General features: G+C 40.3%; 1 protein-coding gene across 1 annotated transcript in view; it reads right to left on the minus strand.

Moving 5' to 3' along the window:
• Nucleotides 1-883: 883 nt before the first annotated feature.
• oprd1a (opioid receptor, delta 1a) overlaps nucleotides 884-19,178 on the minus strand; it is a 31,656-nt gene continuing 13,361 nt past the window's right edge. The window contains exons 2-3 of the mRNA XM_084738569.1: nucleotides 5,102-5,457; nucleotides 884-2,237 (exon numbers count right to left, since the gene is read on the minus strand). Of these exons, the coding sequence (XP_084594695.1) occupies nucleotides 1,708-2,237; nucleotides 5,102-5,457 (886 nt within the window). The 3' untranslated portion in view covers nucleotides 884-1,707. The remainder of the gene's footprint in view (nucleotides 2,238-5,101; nucleotides 5,458-19,178) is intronic.

A 19,178-nucleotide genomic window follows, 5' to 3' on the forward strand; every position in this document is an offset into this window, starting at 1 on the left:
GGATGGTCTTGTTTGTTTATGTAGGTCATGTAGAGGCATCAGTAATAAATTGAGTGTTTCGTACCTACTCCTCGTAGTAGCTTTAATATTTCAACATTAATCAAAACTATGGCATATATTGACATGTCTGCATGTCAAAACATATTTAGTCCTCAAAATATTTCCACATGACGGCAAATCCCCATGAACTCTGCATTATTACCTCTGAGATACCTCATCAGTTATGCAGAGTTGATGTGGTCATTAATGTCATGGCATCCACTGATTGATGTCTTCCATTTGATTGAAGTTGTAGTAAATAACCCAGAATAAATTGCTATTCTGGTTCATGCCACTCAGCACGTCTTAAATGTGGTACAGATATTCGATGTGACAGATGGAGGGCTTTTTGCTTATTTAAAATGCAGATCAATAATCTCCTTGAAGCGGTTTGTTTGTTGACATCAGGACAGGCGTCTCTATCCTGTGATGAAGCTGCTCTCAGCTCGAGTGTCGGGGCGGTCCTTGACTTAACATTTGCTTTAAACAATGAATACGGTGAGAATTGTGGCTGCCTGCAGTGTTCTTCAGTGGCAGGTTTATCATTCTTTAGTGATTCTGCTCAGAGGCTCACTGCGGGCTTGACACCACCCATGAAAGTCAAGTAGGTGAGCAGAAAAAAAGACGTCCATAGAAATCCAGACTCCAGTGGATTGGTGTCATTCTGGATTTTTCCATCTGAGCACAGGAGCACACAAACTAAGCTTAATATGACTTCATGTCCTTTATGACAGCCATTTTCAAATCAGTGGAACATTGAGCCCCAAATTTCTCCTTCAAAACACTTAATAGAGGCAGAGCATAATGGGAAAAAACAAAAAGGTTAGCTGAATCACACAAAGTACCAAACAAGATTTCCCTTCTTCTCCATGTGAGAGTGGTTGACTTTGTTTGCAGCAGACTATGCTGTAATTCATCATCCAGCTGTCGGTGGCTATTACTTATGTGGGTCTGCTCTATAAGGCTCATTTGTTTTGTGTTAATGTTAAAGATACAGTTGAAAAAGTTTTCTTGCTTACTGCTTCTGCTTCTTATCATCAAAACCATGTTTCTTTGAATGTACAGGAAAAGTGTTCCCGGGAAAGAAGTTTCAAAGTTTGAATTGAAAAGTTCATTGTTTCATACTCCGGTCTTTTGTTGCACACTTTTTGCCCTGACAGTCAGTCTATTTTATTAAAAGGATTGTGTCTTAATGATGCATTCTTCTTGACAAGATAAAAACCTGTAGGTGTTTCTTTGTTCTTTTTGCATCATCTAAAAGTCTTGTACTCTTGTATTTCGATCCTTTGGGCGGACAACTCTTGAGCTGGGGATGTTTCATAATCTTGCCTTAACATTTGGATAAACTCTTTGGGCTGTCACCCCATTTCTTGTCAGTGCCTTTGTAAGGCATCATATTTCCTTTGAGAAAAAAAGACTCCACTTTGTTATTAGAACTTTAATAGAAAAGTAAGAAACTTATTTTCCATTACCTTTAGCTACTCCTTTGAATGTCCGGTGTGTCAGCCAAATTGGACAGAATCAGAGGCATGACTTAATTCTTTGAGGCTTGCTCTTTCTCATAAACATCTCTTAAAACTCTGTTGTGGAGATCTGAGTAACCTCTGATTGCAGATCCTGCTGGATCCTCCTGGAGCGAGAGCTGTGGGGGACCCAGTCCATGCCTAGTCATGCCGGCTTCTTCCCCACTTCTGTTGGAGCGCAGACGGACACCGGCTCCCTGGTGGTGTTGCGGCCCCTGGTCAGACTGTGCTGCTCCACGCGGGTCCGACAGGGAAGGCAGAAATCCCTGAAGCATCGCTTGAAATTTTCATCCAAAAATGCGTAGAGGACGGGGTTGAGGCTGCTGTTGGTGTAGCCCAAGGCGATGCACAGGTGCCAGCTGGCTATCACAAAAGGGTTCCTGCTGTCAATCTCCACCATGGTTTTCACGATGATGAAGATGTGGATGGGGGTCCAGCAGATGATGAAAGCTGCCACCACCACCAGGACCATGCGGGTGATGCGGCGCATGTTGCGGTCTTTCTCCTTGGAGCCTGAGAGCAGACGGACGCTCCTGAGGCGCAGGATCATCAGACCATAACATATGGTGATTACCATCACGGGAACCACAAAAGCAAAGATGAAGACGCAGATCTTTGTCACTGTGTCCCAGTACCAGTCAGGGTCAGGGAACTTCAGCATGCACATGGTTTTACCTGGAAAGAGGGCAGGTAGATTTAGAAAGGTTAATGTATGGTTATGTAACTATTGTGATACAGTTTTCTGGCTTTAAAGCCAAAGCTACAGAGAAACATCTGTACTCACAATTCACACTTTAACCACAAAATGCTACTCTTGTTGCTGCTGTGCAAATTAAAGACTATCAAGAATATATTCTGTGTGTACAGCCTGTTGTCTGTAACAATGTCTTTGTCCAACTCTGTTATAAAGGTTTCTACAATATCCATGGCATGCATCCATGGTTTGATTAAAAGAAAGGATTATCTATCCATCAGTCTAATTCTTTCACTTATCCGGGGTTGAGTGGTGGTGGCAGCAGGTTGTACAGGGTATTCCAGAAGTCCTTTTGCCCAGCAACACTTCCCAGCTCCTCCTAGGGGATTCCACTGTGTTCCCAGGCCACATGGGATATGTAATCCCTCCAGTGAATTCTGGGTCTACCCCGGGGCCTTCTCCAAGTTGGATGTGAAAACCTCTGAAAGAAGGTGCCCAAGAGGCATCTTAATCAAATGTCCGGACACCCTAAGCAGCAGCTCTACTCCCAGATCCCTCTGGATGTCTGAGCTTTTCACCTCATCTCTAAGGCTGAGCCCAGAGATAGGAAACTCATTTCAGCTGCTTGTATCCGTGATCTCATTCTTTCAGCCACTACCCAAAGCTCATGACCATACATGAGGGCTGGAATGTAAATTGACTGTTAAATTCAAAGATATGCCTTCTGTTTCAGCTCCCTTTTCACTGGGACCCTCTCCTGAAGCCAGACTTGTGAGAGGAGTTCACTGATTAGTGTTTGCTGGCTGGGCCTTGACCTATGGGACTCTGACCTGAAAGAATGACATGAAGCCACTGTCTTGTGGGCCCACCACCTGCATGGATTGGCATTGGGGTGGGGTGCTCTGCACAGGATGGCAGGCAAACTATTGGAACATTGGTGTGCTGACACCTGACTGATTGATTTTGGCAAATAAACTATGGTTGAGTTATGGTTAGGGCTTGTTTATAGTGGAAAAGAACTCAAGAACTACCACACTCAAAGGCTAGGTAACAACCTGGAAACACATTTGACCATCCAACAAGCACTTTAGATGGAGTATGGCTGGAGAACCTTCAGTGTTAGGCAATTAAATAATTGTTAGGATTAAAGACTAAAAACACTTTTTGCAAGTCTGTAATAGGACACAAAACTGCACTACATGCCACACCACCAGCCTGACTCCTCAACCTTGTACCCTGTTCACATTTATGGAATACCTTGCGTAACCTCTACTGTCTCTCACAAGCTTAAAACCTGTGACCATCTTTAGCATTAAGAATGTAATTTACTCTGAGTGGAAAGTTATTTTCTCAAGTTGCAACTACACTGGAGCACAATGAAGTTGTTCATTTCTCAAATTCTGTTTTTGCACAAGAAGATCTGGTAGCTCATCACTTTTAAAAATATTTTTTTAAGTGAGTGAACCACAACAATTCACTTCTCTGTCATTTTATTGAAAGTATTTCTGCATAGCTGAGTTGCAATAGAAAACAGCTCTGCTTCTGTCTCCTGAGGAAAACAAAACAAGTGTGATTAGTCATCTCGGGTTGTTGCACCCACGCGTCTAGCGCCTATTCCAACTTCTGAATGTCACACTGTTGGACAAATTCTGAGTTGTGAATAACACTGGGCAGTGCAAGGATGTTATTCATTGGTGTCATTCACAAGGAATGGCAGCTTATCACACCTCCAATGAATTAGTCCGTATTTGTGAACAAGGGTTACTTAACTACATAAAGGGCACACTAATTTACATTGGCACTACATGTAAATCATGGATGTCAATCATTTTTCCAATATGAACAGAAGTCCGAGGAATGCTGGGCTGGATTTTCTGAGTCAGTTATCTCTTATGCACAACGTTTTCTCTACTTCCAGAGATTCATTAGAAAGACTTCTTCGGTGTTGTAATTTGAGCTATGACTTGATCCCAAAGGCTTACAGGCTTTTCACATATTCTTAGCCCAGGGGTAAATATGGTTAACCTAAGCCCAGGGCTATACGATTCACACTGCACTTCCACAAGCCCTGGGTTAGATGTCTGTTGGAACATTTGATGAGTGTTAGTGTGATGTGTGGCGACTCTTTTGCAGCCTTTTAGGCCCTTGTGTTGTTGATTTTTCAGAGGATAACTCCACATACTTGGGGCTAACTCTGCTCCGGAGCAGTGCCAGCAAGCCTTAGGCTAAAGTTGGGTTTAACCCACTTTGGAATGTGCCAGGGTTGTGCTTGTGTGAAACTTTTCTTAGCCTGAGGCTAAAACTGTTATAAGAATGCAGAATAGCCCAAGACTATGTGCATTGTGAAAAGCCATATTGATTGAGTAACCATTCAGCACTTACTCAGACACAGAAAAAAAAAGAAGATTATACAATTCTGAGTGAGTCAGAAAAGTACAGTACAATTACCCAAAAAGGTAATACCCTGAACCCCTGAAGGAAATTAAGTATTACCATAGGGTTTCAAGGGTGTTTGGATCCATTGGTCTAAATTTTTCAAAGACTCTTCTACTTACTCTGTGAATCCACAATGGATCATTCAAAGTAATGGGTGGGGCTGGATTCATAATAACCACTTTTCGTGCTCTTGCTTTCTTTTCCATGTAAGCTCTGAAGGTCTTAAGGACCAGAAGCTTGGCCTAGTAAATGCTAATTATGCAGATCAAAGTGTAATGGAGGTCTTTTCTACTGTGCATTGTCTGTTCTTTGGCACTTTGGCAAAGTCTGAAAATAGCTGATACTTGTTCTAACTAACACTTGGCATTCATAATGAAAAATAGAACAGTGGAAGGAAGCACCGTCTCACCACTATCTGTCACTTTGGTCACAGCCATGATCATGATGGGCACCCCAATCGCAGATGACAGAACCCAGATGAGCACGTTGATCAACTTAGCCTTGACTGGTGTCCGAAACTCCAGCGCCCTGACTGGGTGGCACACTGCGATGTAGCGATCCACGCTCATCATGGTGAGGGTGAAGATACTCGTGAACATGTTGTAGTAGTCAATGGCGATGATGAGCTTGCACAGGACCTCCCCGAATGGCCAGGTGTTCATGAGGTACTTGGCACTCTGGAAGGGCAGTGTGCTGGTGGCCAGGGCGTCGGCGAGAGCCAAGTTGAAGATGTAGATGTTCGTGGCCGTCTTCATCTTGGTGTATCTGGTTGTAATCACAGAGCAGAGGAAAAAGCGTTTGCAATAAGCAGCAGCGGTAATGAGGGCAGCTGGGTATGAAGTCTCTTTATGGGATAGAGGGATTTAAAAGAGATATTCAATGTGGAGTGTGTTTTTATGGCTCAGATGAAGAGTTAATTCCCTCATGCTATAGATGTGCCATGTAGAGCTGCGAACGCCTAATGCTCATTCTTCACAGCTTAGTTTTTTTTCTAAATGAGTGATTTGAGATAATGGTTACAATTGCCTTGTTGGCCTCTGATCAAGCAACCTACTTGCACAGAAAGCACCAGAGAGTTGCAAAAAGAAAATACTTCTGCTATTGAATTGAGATTCATATATATTGTATGTCCTGGATACTGCTTTTAGCATGGGACTGGGCATTTTTTTTCTCTGTGTGTGAGATGAAGGTATCTTTTTCTTATGTATATGAAAAAATAATGGTCATCAGCACTGAACTCGTTTTATTTGCCACAATATGGACTTATTGGGGTCAGAATTCTCCTCTGGGGAACACGGATTATTTTTATGAAGGCTTCTCTCATCAGAAACCTTTCAAGATTTATTTATACTGTGTATAAATCTCAGCTGATTTAGTTTTATAGAAGACAGAAAGATTTTTTTATCACTGCATCAAATAACAATCCAACTTACGTGTAGAGCAGACTGCCCAAAGGCACAAATGGCAAGCAATAGAGACCGAAAAGTACTACATTTTATTGTGATATACCGTATAATACATAGTACAATGCTGTATGAATACATTAAGCTGATACTACATGGAACTGAACATACTTATCTGTCTTTGATTAAAAAACATGGTTGAATGAGCAGATTACATAATAGAGAAGGAAATGAGAAATGACATTCATATTGGTGGTGTAATCTTTGTTGTTCTGTTCCATTAGAATACACCCACGCCCGATGTCTAAATGGATATTCATTGATTTTTCCTCGGGTCATTTTTCACCCAGCCAGTATAGACAATAACCTATAGGGGACTTGGTGATAGTGAAGGCAGGGGGTTGTGTGTATTTGCACAAAGATGTTCCATTTTTAGCCAAGAGGTTTTTGTATTTGTATGATCTATTTTCAGCATTAGCACTAAATTTAAATAATGTTTTGTTTTTATCGGGATTTGACAATTTGCTGGTTTTTAATGGGCTAAACCAGCTTATCAGGAATGACTTCTGTGTTAATAAACACATCTTGGTCTTGGTGGAACTGATTAAAGGCTTCTTTTGCACACAATAAAAGAAACCTGGTTTGATGGGTTTGTACCAAATTAGTACAGTCTCTTCAGCGGCAAATATTTTCAACCATAACAGTCATAAAATTAGAGACAAGGCACAATCAATAGAAAGAAGCAGAGTTGGATTCTGAAATAGAGAATATATTCATTAACCCTCAACCATAAAAATCATCAGTCAAGAATCAAGTGCAGCACATGTTAGAGTTTCCACTCTTTGCTAAGGTCTTAACCATATCAAGCTTGTAATGTTTGCTTTTAAAGTCTGTGTCAAGCAGTATTAAATGTGTGTTCTGAGTTTGACACACCACAGAAATGTTTTATTAACCCTGCAGCAAAATTTGAATTAGGGATGCCTGCGATTAGTCGCCTATACAATTAAACGTCCCCATCCACGCTAGTTGGCACCAGAAATACTAGTCGTTTAAAATATTTATCAGTATTTCATTCATGCATGATGCCAGTTATCTGTTACCTCTAAGATTTTATGCAGCTGCTCGCCACTAGTTGGGGCTGTGGCACTGTGGTCAGACGGCAGCCCCTCTCGCCCAGCGTATGCCTTCTCTGCCAAGTCTGCTAAATTTTAAATGCTTTCTGAGTGTTTTCTTAGTATTAGACTAGTCGACCAGTCTAAATTAAATTTTGAGTTTAATCAACAGGGAAATTAGTCACCAGGAACATCCATAATTTGAATTATGTAAAAAAAGATTGCTATGTGTATAAAATTAGGTCTCAAAATCAAGGAAAAATGAGCAGTTTTGTCTTGTCTGAATCACTAAAGGCATGTCTGCTCTGCTGTCTCAGTGTCAAACACCATTATGACCTGAAAAAGACCTAAAACATGGGAGCTCCATCTAGCAGCTAGTCTAGACATGTTTGAGCCACGAGACCAGAGGACAGTGACAGGATGGTGTTTTATTTCTTCTTTGTTGGGTTGTTGGAACTGAAGTAAGCTGAAGTAAACTGCTGGGCTGATTAGGACTGAGAGAGTTGCTAACATTATGTACATACCTGACTGTTGGGGATGGTGAGGGACGGGGAGGCGGTGTTGTTCGGTTTGTGGGGCTTATATCATGTTGGGGGACATTGGCTCCATTAACTCTTTAATCCAGGACTACATACTTCTTTTCACATGTTTTCAGCAACTATTTTCTAACGCACCTGAACAAAATCTTAAGACCTGGGGAAAAATTACAAGTATTCACATGTCACGCTGGTGGATCATAACCATGTTGTAAGTAGAGCTTCAAAATGCAAAAAAAAAAAAAAAACGGAAACAGGAGCAAGACACAAAAAATAGAGAGTAGGTGATTTATTGAAAACTGGATTTAAATTCAAACAGGCTGTTCATCAGCTGATCAAAAATTTAAGACCATAGCCTTAAAAAGTCAAATCTGTGCCAAAAGCTGGCCTTCATGTCATTTTCTTTCAGGCATTCACACTGTCATGACCTCCTGATGGCAAAGGTAAAAAGGCTTTCTGTCTTTGAACGTGGCAGGATTGTTGAGCTACACAAGCAAGGCCTCTCACAATGTGCCATCACTGCCAAAGTTGGACATAATTAGACAGTCATTGTAAATTTCTTAAAAGATTCTGTGGGTTATGGGACAAAAAATTCAAGCAGTAGATCCAAAAAAATTCATCTGCACTGAGCCAGAGGATCCAACAGGCTGTCTGTGAAGAAACAAGACTTTGCAAGAGAGCACCAAACATGGGACATTGAAAGGTAGAAGAAACTCTTATTCTCTGATGAGAAAAAATTTAACCTGGACGGTCCTGATGGCTTCCAACGTTACTGGCATGACAAGGAGATCCCACTGGAGATGTTTTCTATGCGGCACAGTGGAGGAGGCTGCATCATGCTTTTTCCTTCAATGGAACAATGGAACTTCAGGTTGTTGTTTCAGGTCTATTTTTTTATTTCTCTTGCTCCAGTTTCTGCTTTTTGCATTTTGAAGCTCTACTTTCAACCTGGTTACAATCCACCAGCGCAAAATGCAACGACTTGTAATTTTTGAGTGTGTTTTCACAACAGAAAGTCTTTTTTCATTACACAGACTTTAAAAAGAAAAAAATATCCATTAATCTTTTCTATTGTGAATTTTTAAAACATACAGATTTGGATGTGATTTTATTTCAGTATTTGCCACAAGCCATGCGAGCAAAGATAAAACATGCGTGTACCTGTAAGGGGAAAGACTTACATTAAGTGGGTGGGTAGCCATTTTTCCATATATGGAAACGTTTCACACAAAATTCAATTCCTAGAATTAAATTAGAATAGAATTGCTGTTGCCATGGTCGAAGGCACTAAAAGTCACACTGAGAACCAAAAGCAAACCACCTCAGCAGTGTTAATTCCACTGTGTAACAATTAGACATTGCAGTGCAAAAAGCCTCTAGATTTTAAGTCAGAGACACTTGTGTCAAGAAATTGACCATTTTTAGTAAATGGTTATAGGCTACAGTTAGATTTGCTGTTTGAGGAAGCACTCAAAGAATCCAAGCTGCTGGAGGATTCTGCTGAGAGAGCTAATCCTCCCTAATGAATGTACAACAACATAAATCTTAGTTACATCAACAACTCAAAATACCACGTGAGGATGTTCGGGGTGGTAGAGGGAGCTGCAGCAGAAAAACAGCACTGGCATGAGTGGGATCATTAAGATTAATAGTGATAGTGTGATACAGTAGGTTATAATATCTAAGCTGTGCACTTGCATGAATGTAACATTACCACTAGGGGCGTCTCTCGCATTAAAATGATAACAAGACGTAATTAAAGTAGCGTTAAGGCACTGAGAATAGATAATCAGATGGAGAATCAGATAATAATGGATCTGAAATGTAATCGTGTTCATTGACAACATAGTTTTGTTCATGTTAAGTCATATTTTCTTTTTTCCTTCTTCACTGAAGTTACAGTAACTAGCAGCTACCACGGAAAGGCACCGTTACCTTAAATAAATTTGAAACTTGAAAATGTACTCATACAAGTACTCCTCAAAAAAAAAAAAAAAACTATGCAATTCCAGTAATTTGACTATTTGTAATTAGTTACTTCATCACCTGATTGTCAGCCTCAGAGACTGCAGGAATCCAACAGGTTTGGCGCCCGGGTTCCTGTTGCCTAGCAATGGTGTTCTGAGGACTTAACGGCTTGAACACCAATCATATCGTGTACATGACCTCCCACGTTATAACCACAAGCTCACAGGTTCACTGTCGTTCTGGAAAATGGACTTTGAGCTCATGTCATGCTTGTGCAATAGAATCCTCACCCTGGGTTTCTACTTCCCTGAGAAGAACTAGTGAGCTGTTGAGTTTATAGACAAGGTTAATGTCTGAGCTGGAGATCCGGTCCTCAAGAATTAAACTGATGACATCTATCAGATGACAGTTTTGGGCGTTGGTCCATTGATGATATATGAGTGACTGATCTCTGTGGGCTGATAGGAATTGTATATGATGTAATAAATCAGTTTGATGAGAATCTTGACTTTTGTTGAATCAGAAAACATAATTACAGTGACTGCTGTCTAAGATTACCATCAGTCACTTCATTATTCACTGTCAGCAGCAACAAGACAACTGTCTGTCATATCTGTTCAGCTGAAGGAGAATCTGGCTCCAATTTACTAATTTAAACTCAGCTATTATAGAAATAACATTATATTTTGATGTCATAGCAGGAAAAACAACAGGTATAATTTAGTGTAAGAATAATGTCTGCAGTCTGTTCAGGTTCCAGTTCTAGGGAGCTGCGGTTGTGCACGCTGGATCAATGACGAGGCTTAGGCTGTTTGGACTCTTAAATGGAATCAAAGCCCCAGTCAGAGTGCATTTATTTCTCTAGGGGAGGAGGAGTCATTTGAAAATTACCTGCACAGTGATTTTAATACTGGGTAGACATCCTTTTTAATTTAAGTTGGATCTCTGACTTTTTTGCTGCTTTTTTTCAACAAGGTCCTTGTGAAAATTGACTTTCGTGTAAAAATGGAGTAAAAAAAATGTTTTTGTTAATCTGATAGATGGAAACATGGTAGCACCAACATTTAAGCTATTTTGGAACCAATATGACAACTGAAAATGGAAAGACTACATAAAAGATCATTAAAAGTTGTAATGTCGTGTTGTAATGTCAGCCATAGGAAGGTAAATTACTGGTATTCTCTGTTGTTTTGTTCAGTCAATATCTGTTTACATTTTGGCAAGTTAGAACCATTAACAGCATGCCGAAATAGCCATTAGCAGTTTCTGTTTGCAGTGTCCTCATGGACGTACAGGCTGTACTTTGACACCGAATAATGCTTAAAAAACATGATGATCCTAAGGCAAGTTCTGAATCTTCTTTTTCTACGATTACTCAGGGGATTTATGCGTCTATTCACGATGGTGTCATGTCTGCCTGTTAAGACTCGACCGAGCAATGAGTCCATGAACGGTCATGATTTTTGACTGATAAAGTCACCTCACACAGTGCCGCCTGACATCGGTCTCTCCACGCCTCCCCTTCAAATGACCCGCGCCCCCGTGGAGAAGGCTTAGGCTTTCTCTTTTCATTCCGTTGTCATTCCCAAGTTGTCAGATATCGCCGTTTTGTCACGCTCCTCTGTGTCTCACGCTGGGGGCACACAGCAGGCGGAGGTGCCGTGAAGCGCTGCGATATGTCAGTTCTGGAGCGAGCAGTAGCCTGGCTGTTCACACCAGAAGCACACATGGTGACAACAGATCCTGCTCCGCTGCTCCTTTCTACTTACACTTTACTTTTTAATAATCCAAGTTCAAGATTTTTATTTGTTTCTGGATAAGGAGGGAGGACGAGGGGCTTATAACCTCCCTCTATGTATGTTTCTCTCGCTCTTTGTTGAGATGCAACTGACAAATGTATGTATGTGGAATAGAACATAATTTAAAATACAGAATAAATAAAGTGGATGGCAAATTTTTGACTTTCATCATGTGGGGGGGAAAAAATCAAACAGAGAGTTGGAAAACATGATAGATATTTCATCATTTATGAGAATCTTATCATTAACACATATATATCGTTTCTATTGGTTATAGTAGATCAGTGGACTTCAAATGTTTTGTGCCCAAGGCACACCAAAAGGCAAGCCAAAATCTTTTTTAATATCTGTGCAAAAGCACCATAGCTGGTCGGGAGCAGAGCGAAAACATCTTTTCTGTCGAGAGAAGCCTTCAGTGCCAGTCTTTGCTCTTCTTTCAGTGAAGAAATACTCTCCAGTTCTGATGTTATCACAGCATCTCTGATCACCTCTTCAGGAGCCGCCATCGTTTGTTCAAGATGAGTCACTTCCATGGACCCTTCTCACTGTCGTCACACCTAAAACCACACCAGTTGTCCCTCTTAGGACACTGATTGGCTGCACCACTTTTGGTGTGACACTAACAGTTAACTTAAAGCCTGGCGAGATGGATTCTCACATGACCTTGTGAATCCAGCTGACTAGTTAGTCCACTAGTCTAATAGTGAGAAAACACTCAGAAAGCAGGTAAAGTTGAGCACAATTTATGAAATAATGTTAAACACTGTCCGCTAAAATACTGTGTGTATTAAGAGCCATTTGAAGCCGTTAATCACAGTCTATAATCACCAAATTATATTTTAAATGCCTCTGAAATGCATGTCACTTTGCGCTGTGCAATAAAAACATTACACATTATCCTACAAAGCATGACAACTCAATAAACGCTTCACCTTTTCAAACCAAAGAGGATCACAGTATCTGTGGGTAAGGGGCTGATGTTAGCTACCAGCCTGCTACACCATGTGGCTAATGTTAGCAGTGCTAGCAGCAGCAGCAGCAGCTGCTCTGCTTGCAGGTTAATGTTCGTGTCTGTGTTGAATGTGGTCATTCTGTCAGTCTACATTCAATGTTATTTTCATTTTCTAGATTAAAACACTGCCAAACCATGCCCCCCCCCGAATGTCCATGTCTATTACAAACCACATCCTTTCATTTCTCCTTGGTTAAAACGCTGCACAGAAAGATGGGTTACATTACAGAGGAGCACCATGAATATTTCATTCCTTGCCTCACCTTAAGCCTCACCAGCTCAAGTCATATTTAATGTCATTAGTTACACCTGTGCTTTTTAACGCGTATACCAGTCAAAATGTCTTCCTTCATCTAAGGTCTAAGGCCTATCCACTCTGTGAATTTGCAACACATTTCCATGTAGCCTTGACTGAATGAATGAATTCAGCTTCATTTCCAGTTCAGCTCTCAATCTAGACAAAAGGAAAGAGTGAAGTCGGCAGCAGATGGCTCGTTTTGAACATTCTCTTGTATGTTTGATCATTCTAATCCCATGCTTGTATTAAGTTCCACTTACAGCAAAGGAGAGCAGTGCGCTTTTGATAGTTATGTAAGGGCTGTCTGCGAAGCAAGCACAATATTAATGTGATGCTTTGAACTCTCGGAAAACACATTAAAAAAACACGTCTTGCTTAGGGAAGAGATTGGCATTGACGTAAAAAGGCATCAGTCATTGATAAGAAACAGAAAATCGCCAGCTGGAGTTTTGGAACACAGCAAGGAAAACTTAAATATAGACTCACGCGGTTTACTTTTGCATCTCAATCAGTTTGAAGCCTTTGATTCAGCTCCTTAAGCCTGACTTTTGACATGGGGAGAGGATTATGTTTATGGTCCCTTTCATAATTGAACTGTGATTCCAAGAAAAAAAAAAACACTTTCCCCCCTCCCTAATCCATGATCTGGCCCACACACAAGGCATCTCACTGCGAAAAGCTGCAACTTTATCCCTGCCTTCAGTAAACAAGTGCTGGCCTAGACACTACTCCACCCATTGGGATATTATGACCCTGTGGAGATTAGAAATGAAATGGTGGAAAGGGCTGTAAAAATAATGCAGCAAAAGTCTGCAGCCTTTTACTGTAGGGTCCGTTTGTACACATGAAGACAATAAATCAGGGGTAAAATAATTGAGAACTGAGATTGGTTGGTGTGGCTTTCTCGGCCCCCGAGATATTATGTCACATCGGCACCAGCACAGAGGAGCTTGGTTGGATTATGAGAATATCAAAGAACCAGTCGTGTGGCATAAAACAGCTAACAGTGGCTACAGGGGAGGCTGTTTTATGCTGTTAATGCATGAGTCTTGGCTACAAAGTGTGCCTCTTCTCAGCAGGTCACAAGCACACGTCAAGACTTTAATTTCACACCGGACTGTGACAGGCAGAGGTGGCACAAGTACACACATTCTGTACTCAAGTACAAATACAGATTCTTACGTAAAAATAGAGTGGTAAAAGTAGAAGCACTGATTCAACTTCTTTATTCAAGAAAAATTGACAAAGCACAGGCTATGAAAAGTATTAAAAGCATAAAAGTAAAAAGTCTACAGAGTGTCCGGTTGATTCTGTTGAAAGTGAACTGAACCTCACTTGTCCCGCAGTCGAACCTCCCTCTTGTCTGTTTCATCTTGATACGTCTTTTATCTCATTTTTCATCTTGCCACGTCTTGTTCCATGTGATGTCTTTTTTTTTGTCTTGTTGTCTTGTTGTGTCTTTTACATTGTTTTTCATCTTCTTGTGTCTTTTTTTTGTCCTCTACGTTTTTTTGTTTTGTTGCATCTTTTTTGCCTTATGTCTTTTACATTGTTTTTCCCCTTGTTACATCTTTTACGTTATTTTTCATCTTGTTACTTCTTTTTCGTCTTGTTACATTTCTTTTGTGTTGCGTCTTTTATATTGTTTTCCACATCTCTTGTATTTTTCATCTTTTACATTGGCTTTCTTCTTGTTATGCCTTTTTTTATGTTTTGTTACGTCTTGAAAGTGTTTCCATCCCATAATTTCTTTTTCATCCTGTTACACTGTTGTTAGTCTTGTTATGTCTTTGTCTTCTTAGGTTGATTTTTGTCTTGTTACGTCTTTTAAATCTTGTCACTTGTATTTTGTTTTGTTACGTCTTGTAAAGCGTTTTGGTCTTGTTACATCTTTTATGTCTTGTTATATCGTTCTTAGTCTTGTTATGTCTATTTGTCTTGTTATGTTGTTATTTCTCATTAAATCGTTTTCGTCTTGTTACATCTTTTTTGTCTTGTTACATTGTTTTTAATCTTGTTACATCTGTTACGCCTTGTGAAGTTTTTTGGTCTCGTTACATCTTTTTCATCTTGTTACATCATTTTTAGTCTTGTTACATCTTCTTAATCTTGTTACATTGTTTTTTGTCTTGTTATATGATTTTCGTCTCATTATGTGTGATTTGCACTGATGAAGAAGAACAAATTGTCTTTTCTATGTGTTATTGTCCCATTCATTTAGGTTGAAATCAGTTGTCAGAAAAATGAATACTCACATAAAGTAGAGATACCTGAAAAATCAAGGTACAGTAATAAAGTGTCTGTATTTAGTTACTTCCCTGGTTACAGGTGGTTGTGTAAAAGAACTGACAACAAACTTTTCCATTTCCATGTTCTGCCAATAGAATCACAGAGCTGGTTCTGAGGTTATGTTATGGATATTTCTTCAGCGTATAATTCAGAGAGAGGAAAGGCTTTTAAACATTCTTTTTCTCTTTTGTTGCCTTGGAGAAGCAATTATGTGGCAGGAAATCTAAATGTAACGCCCCTTTTCATGTCAGAAAGAAGCACGTTTTTTGGCACAGTCTGTGATGGTTTAATCACCCTCTTCGTGTCTTTTTCCTCAGTTTCCTTACAGCGTGGACTCCCTGCTACGAGGCTGTCACGGCTGTCCAATCGCTTCCTCCTCACACACGTCCTTTGGTGCCACATCAGAGGAAAAACGTAGTCTCAAAGCCAAGGAAAAAAAAACAGAGATGTGCAGTCTCAACTAAACACAAATACAGACCATCCTGACCTCTGCGGTGTGTCGGCCAAGTGAATGATTTTTGTTTGATTACGTAGATGGAGAGCCATTGATCACAATCTGTCGCCACTGGTTTGTCACTCAGCTTGCCATTAATCACATGCTGCCAGCTCGGCACTATGTAAATCCCATCTAAGCAGCCAGGGTTGTAGGAGCACTCTATTATTTATTAAGTGACACAGATCCGTGGAGCTCTGAAGCTGACAAAAGGGTATTAAAGGTTATCAAACAGGCAAAAAAAAAAAGACTGAATACATCAATAAATTATAGAGATGGAAACCATGTATGTCCAGGGTAACGATTAGTTCAGTGATTGTGCGCAACATTGGTGGACAGAACTGTATGGCGAGGAAGTGTTAGCTTAAAGGTGCAGTAATTGATTCTGGGGAAAGACAGTTAATTGTTGAGTCTTCCCGGGTTGTCGAAGATTGACATTTTTAGAGCGAGACTCCGCAATCCACTATCTTATCGACTTGTGATTGTAAGGCTGGATTTTTTTTTTAAAGCCTGAAAACAGAGCCAAGAGAAGGTGCAGGTCAAGTCTAGTTTTGTCTCAAACGACTTTAATTACATTATGTTTTGGTTATTATGGATCTTTTGCCCACTGATGCCAAATTCAGAATAGTTTCTTGAATGGCGGTGAGAACAGCCGCTAGCAAACCTACAGCCCTTACTAGGACATGCCTTACCGGAAACAGCGCCCCTGCTCCCATTCTCAGTGGTAGGCACACCACTTCTCCATGTCATTGCCCCAATATGAAGGGCCGACCTAAAGACTCTGGATTGGTTCTACAGTGCAATTAAGGGCCAAGTGGGAACTTGCCGAAGTAAGTTGCCAGAAATAAATCCTCAAGTTAAAAACTTTCTTGGTGCTATGTGCTAGGTGAGCAGTTTGTATTGTACTGAATAACCACCATATGTGGGCCGGGAATCCAGATCTTATAATACATCCATGGTTTAGCCACCAGCGCTAAGAGTTTTACAGTGTTAACACACCACTCACTGCTCTGGACGTACATGAACAAGCCTATCTCATCACTGTACTATAAACATTAGAAAAATGCTGAGCTGAGAGGATAGGGAGTATAAAAATTATTACAGGTGTGCCAGTTGACTACCATTTTGAAGCCTCTTGTTTGGCATTTGAGCCATCTTGTTTTTTTGCACGCACAGTACCGACAAGAGTGTGATGCTGATGCTCATATTACTTACTAACCTACCTACTTAACTAAACATTATGCTAAAATATGTTTCTTAAAATCTTTTAAGCGAGAAATAGCAACGTAGCAACAGAATCTTGGTCCACATTTGATCAATACCGTCTAGTTTGACAGTTCGATCTGAGTTTTGGGAGATGTGTGTGTTGCATTGGACTCACTGAAAATGACTTGTCAGTCACACCGTAGCCCTCTCCTAAAGCATTCCCTGCATTATTGTCTACATTAAATGGGACCATAATTTGCAAAATAAACATCCTGCTATGTAGAAGAAGAACCTTTTACTGAGGTAATAAATCAAGTGAAAAGTAGGATCATTTTCTTATATGACATAAAACAATCTAACTTCTTTTTGCAAACAGTAGAGTCGCCCCCTGCTGGACATGAGATAGAATGCAAGTTAAAGGCACTTAGCATTTGCTTCGCTTTTCAGACCTGAATGTTGCGTCCAATTATTTTTCTATGGTCGATGGCCAGGAGCCAAAAACTAGGATAACTAAGAGGCTGAAAAATAAGACCAGAAAAAGATTAGATATTTAATAATGATTAAGTCTGATTTTATTTTATCAAGTGGTCGACGTTAAAAGGGATAATATACATTTATTCATCTAAGTAAATATTAACTGTCTTTTTTTTTATTCAATTATTCTAATGACCTTTTATTGGCTTTTGGCAATTCGAGCACCATCAAAAGCCACAGTCAGCTATTGAGAATTAGCATAATTTTTGGCATGTAAAATAGTCCTGATCCTTCATCATTATGCTAGCTTTGTGACACATCCACACATATCAATCCTTCCCCTGCTGATACACAAGTCAACTCTCCGGTGTCTGTGTCTGAAGGCCATACACACACCACTCGAACACAGTATGACATACAGAAAATGCTCATGGTTGGATGGAAGACAAGTTGTGAGACAGTTCCAATGTTGAGTCAGCCTGGGAAATAAACAGGCTCTCACACACACACATAAACACACACGCAGAGAGGCAGTCATGCTCCTACTGGCAATGAGCTGTGATGTTCTCAGCCAAATTTCCACTCCCAGTCCTTAAAGAGAGTGACAGTGTGTTGACTCATGCTGTAGCTTTATCTTTGTCTTTACCAAAACATTACCAGAATGTACAGAGCGCTGTCTAAGATCTGCTTTCTTATTCGAAATGGAACAATAATCCACAAGAAGCGGCTCAGTGAAGAATCCACTTTCTCACAAACTAATCCAGCCTTCCCACTCGCTGCACATCAAACTGATTTCAAACGGAGGCCACTTGATAATAAATTGCATGTGCACTGAGCCAGCTCTTATCTAACAGGTGTGGCATCGGCAAGACGGGCCGAGGAAGAGGAGGAAGGATGGCTGGAAGATAAGAGAAGCCTCGTGCTGCTGACCCATCCAGCGTGGTCTATCTCCAGAGGTGTCAGTGTCAGCCCCTCCATCAGCAATCAGAGCGTTGGCTCTCCACGCCAGAGTGGCCCAATTCACACTGACGGGAGCATCCATGCAGACTCTTGTGTAAATGAGGTTTGTGTGCATTTGAGTGTCTCTATCCAGGAATCTTGGTGGAGGCAAGTATCTAAAATTCATTACTTGCTGCTAAATTTATAAGCTGCCTTACTAAAGGATGCTTTCAAATACCTTATAGTGGAGTTGTTGAGTTATAATTATTGCTGAAATGAATAGTCAATTAACAGGAAATTGATCAAATAAAATTGGGCCAAATCATTAAAGTAATTTTTTCAACAAATAATAAAATTCTTTAACATTCCAGCTTTTTAAATGTGAGAATTTGTTGTTGTTTTTCTCAATTTAAAGGCGCTATATAAAGCAATAGTGCATTGGAGTGTAATAAATAGGCAGAATCTCCATTTAATACATGTTTTATGGTTGAAATTAGTTGTTTCTGTGTCCCTTCCTCCTCAGATTCAAGGAGGCAGAGTGCAGGAACACTGCAGGAGTGAACTACCATATATGCAGGTAATGCAGCTACATTAGGGCCCCGCGACTGACAAGAGCCCGTGTGCACAAGCCTCCAAGTGTGCACTAAACAGAAATGAGCCACACACACACAGGATGGGCCCTAATCTTCACAAGACATTACAACAATACACTGTGGCTGCCACTTTTTAACACATAATTTTGTCATGTGGCGTGGACAGAATTTATAGTGCTTATTCAGTCAAGTCAGATAGTTCATGGGGCCACATACGTGCAGTCATTCACCAAATAACATTACAATAACGCAAATAAGTTTTACATACATGAGCTTATAGTTTATACATCTGTTATGTTTCTAAGTTAAGTTTAAATAAGGATTAATGTGCAATTTCATGTTCAAAAATGTACAAAGAGTGCCC

This window comes from Lutjanus erythropterus, chromosome 16 (genome assembly GCF_056507025.1).
Source record: "Lutjanus erythropterus isolate fLutEry1 chromosome 16, fLutEry1.hap2, whole genome shotgun sequence".
NCBI classification, from domain to species: Eukaryota; Metazoa; Chordata; class Actinopteri; order Lutjaniformes; family Lutjanidae; genus Lutjanus; species Lutjanus erythropterus.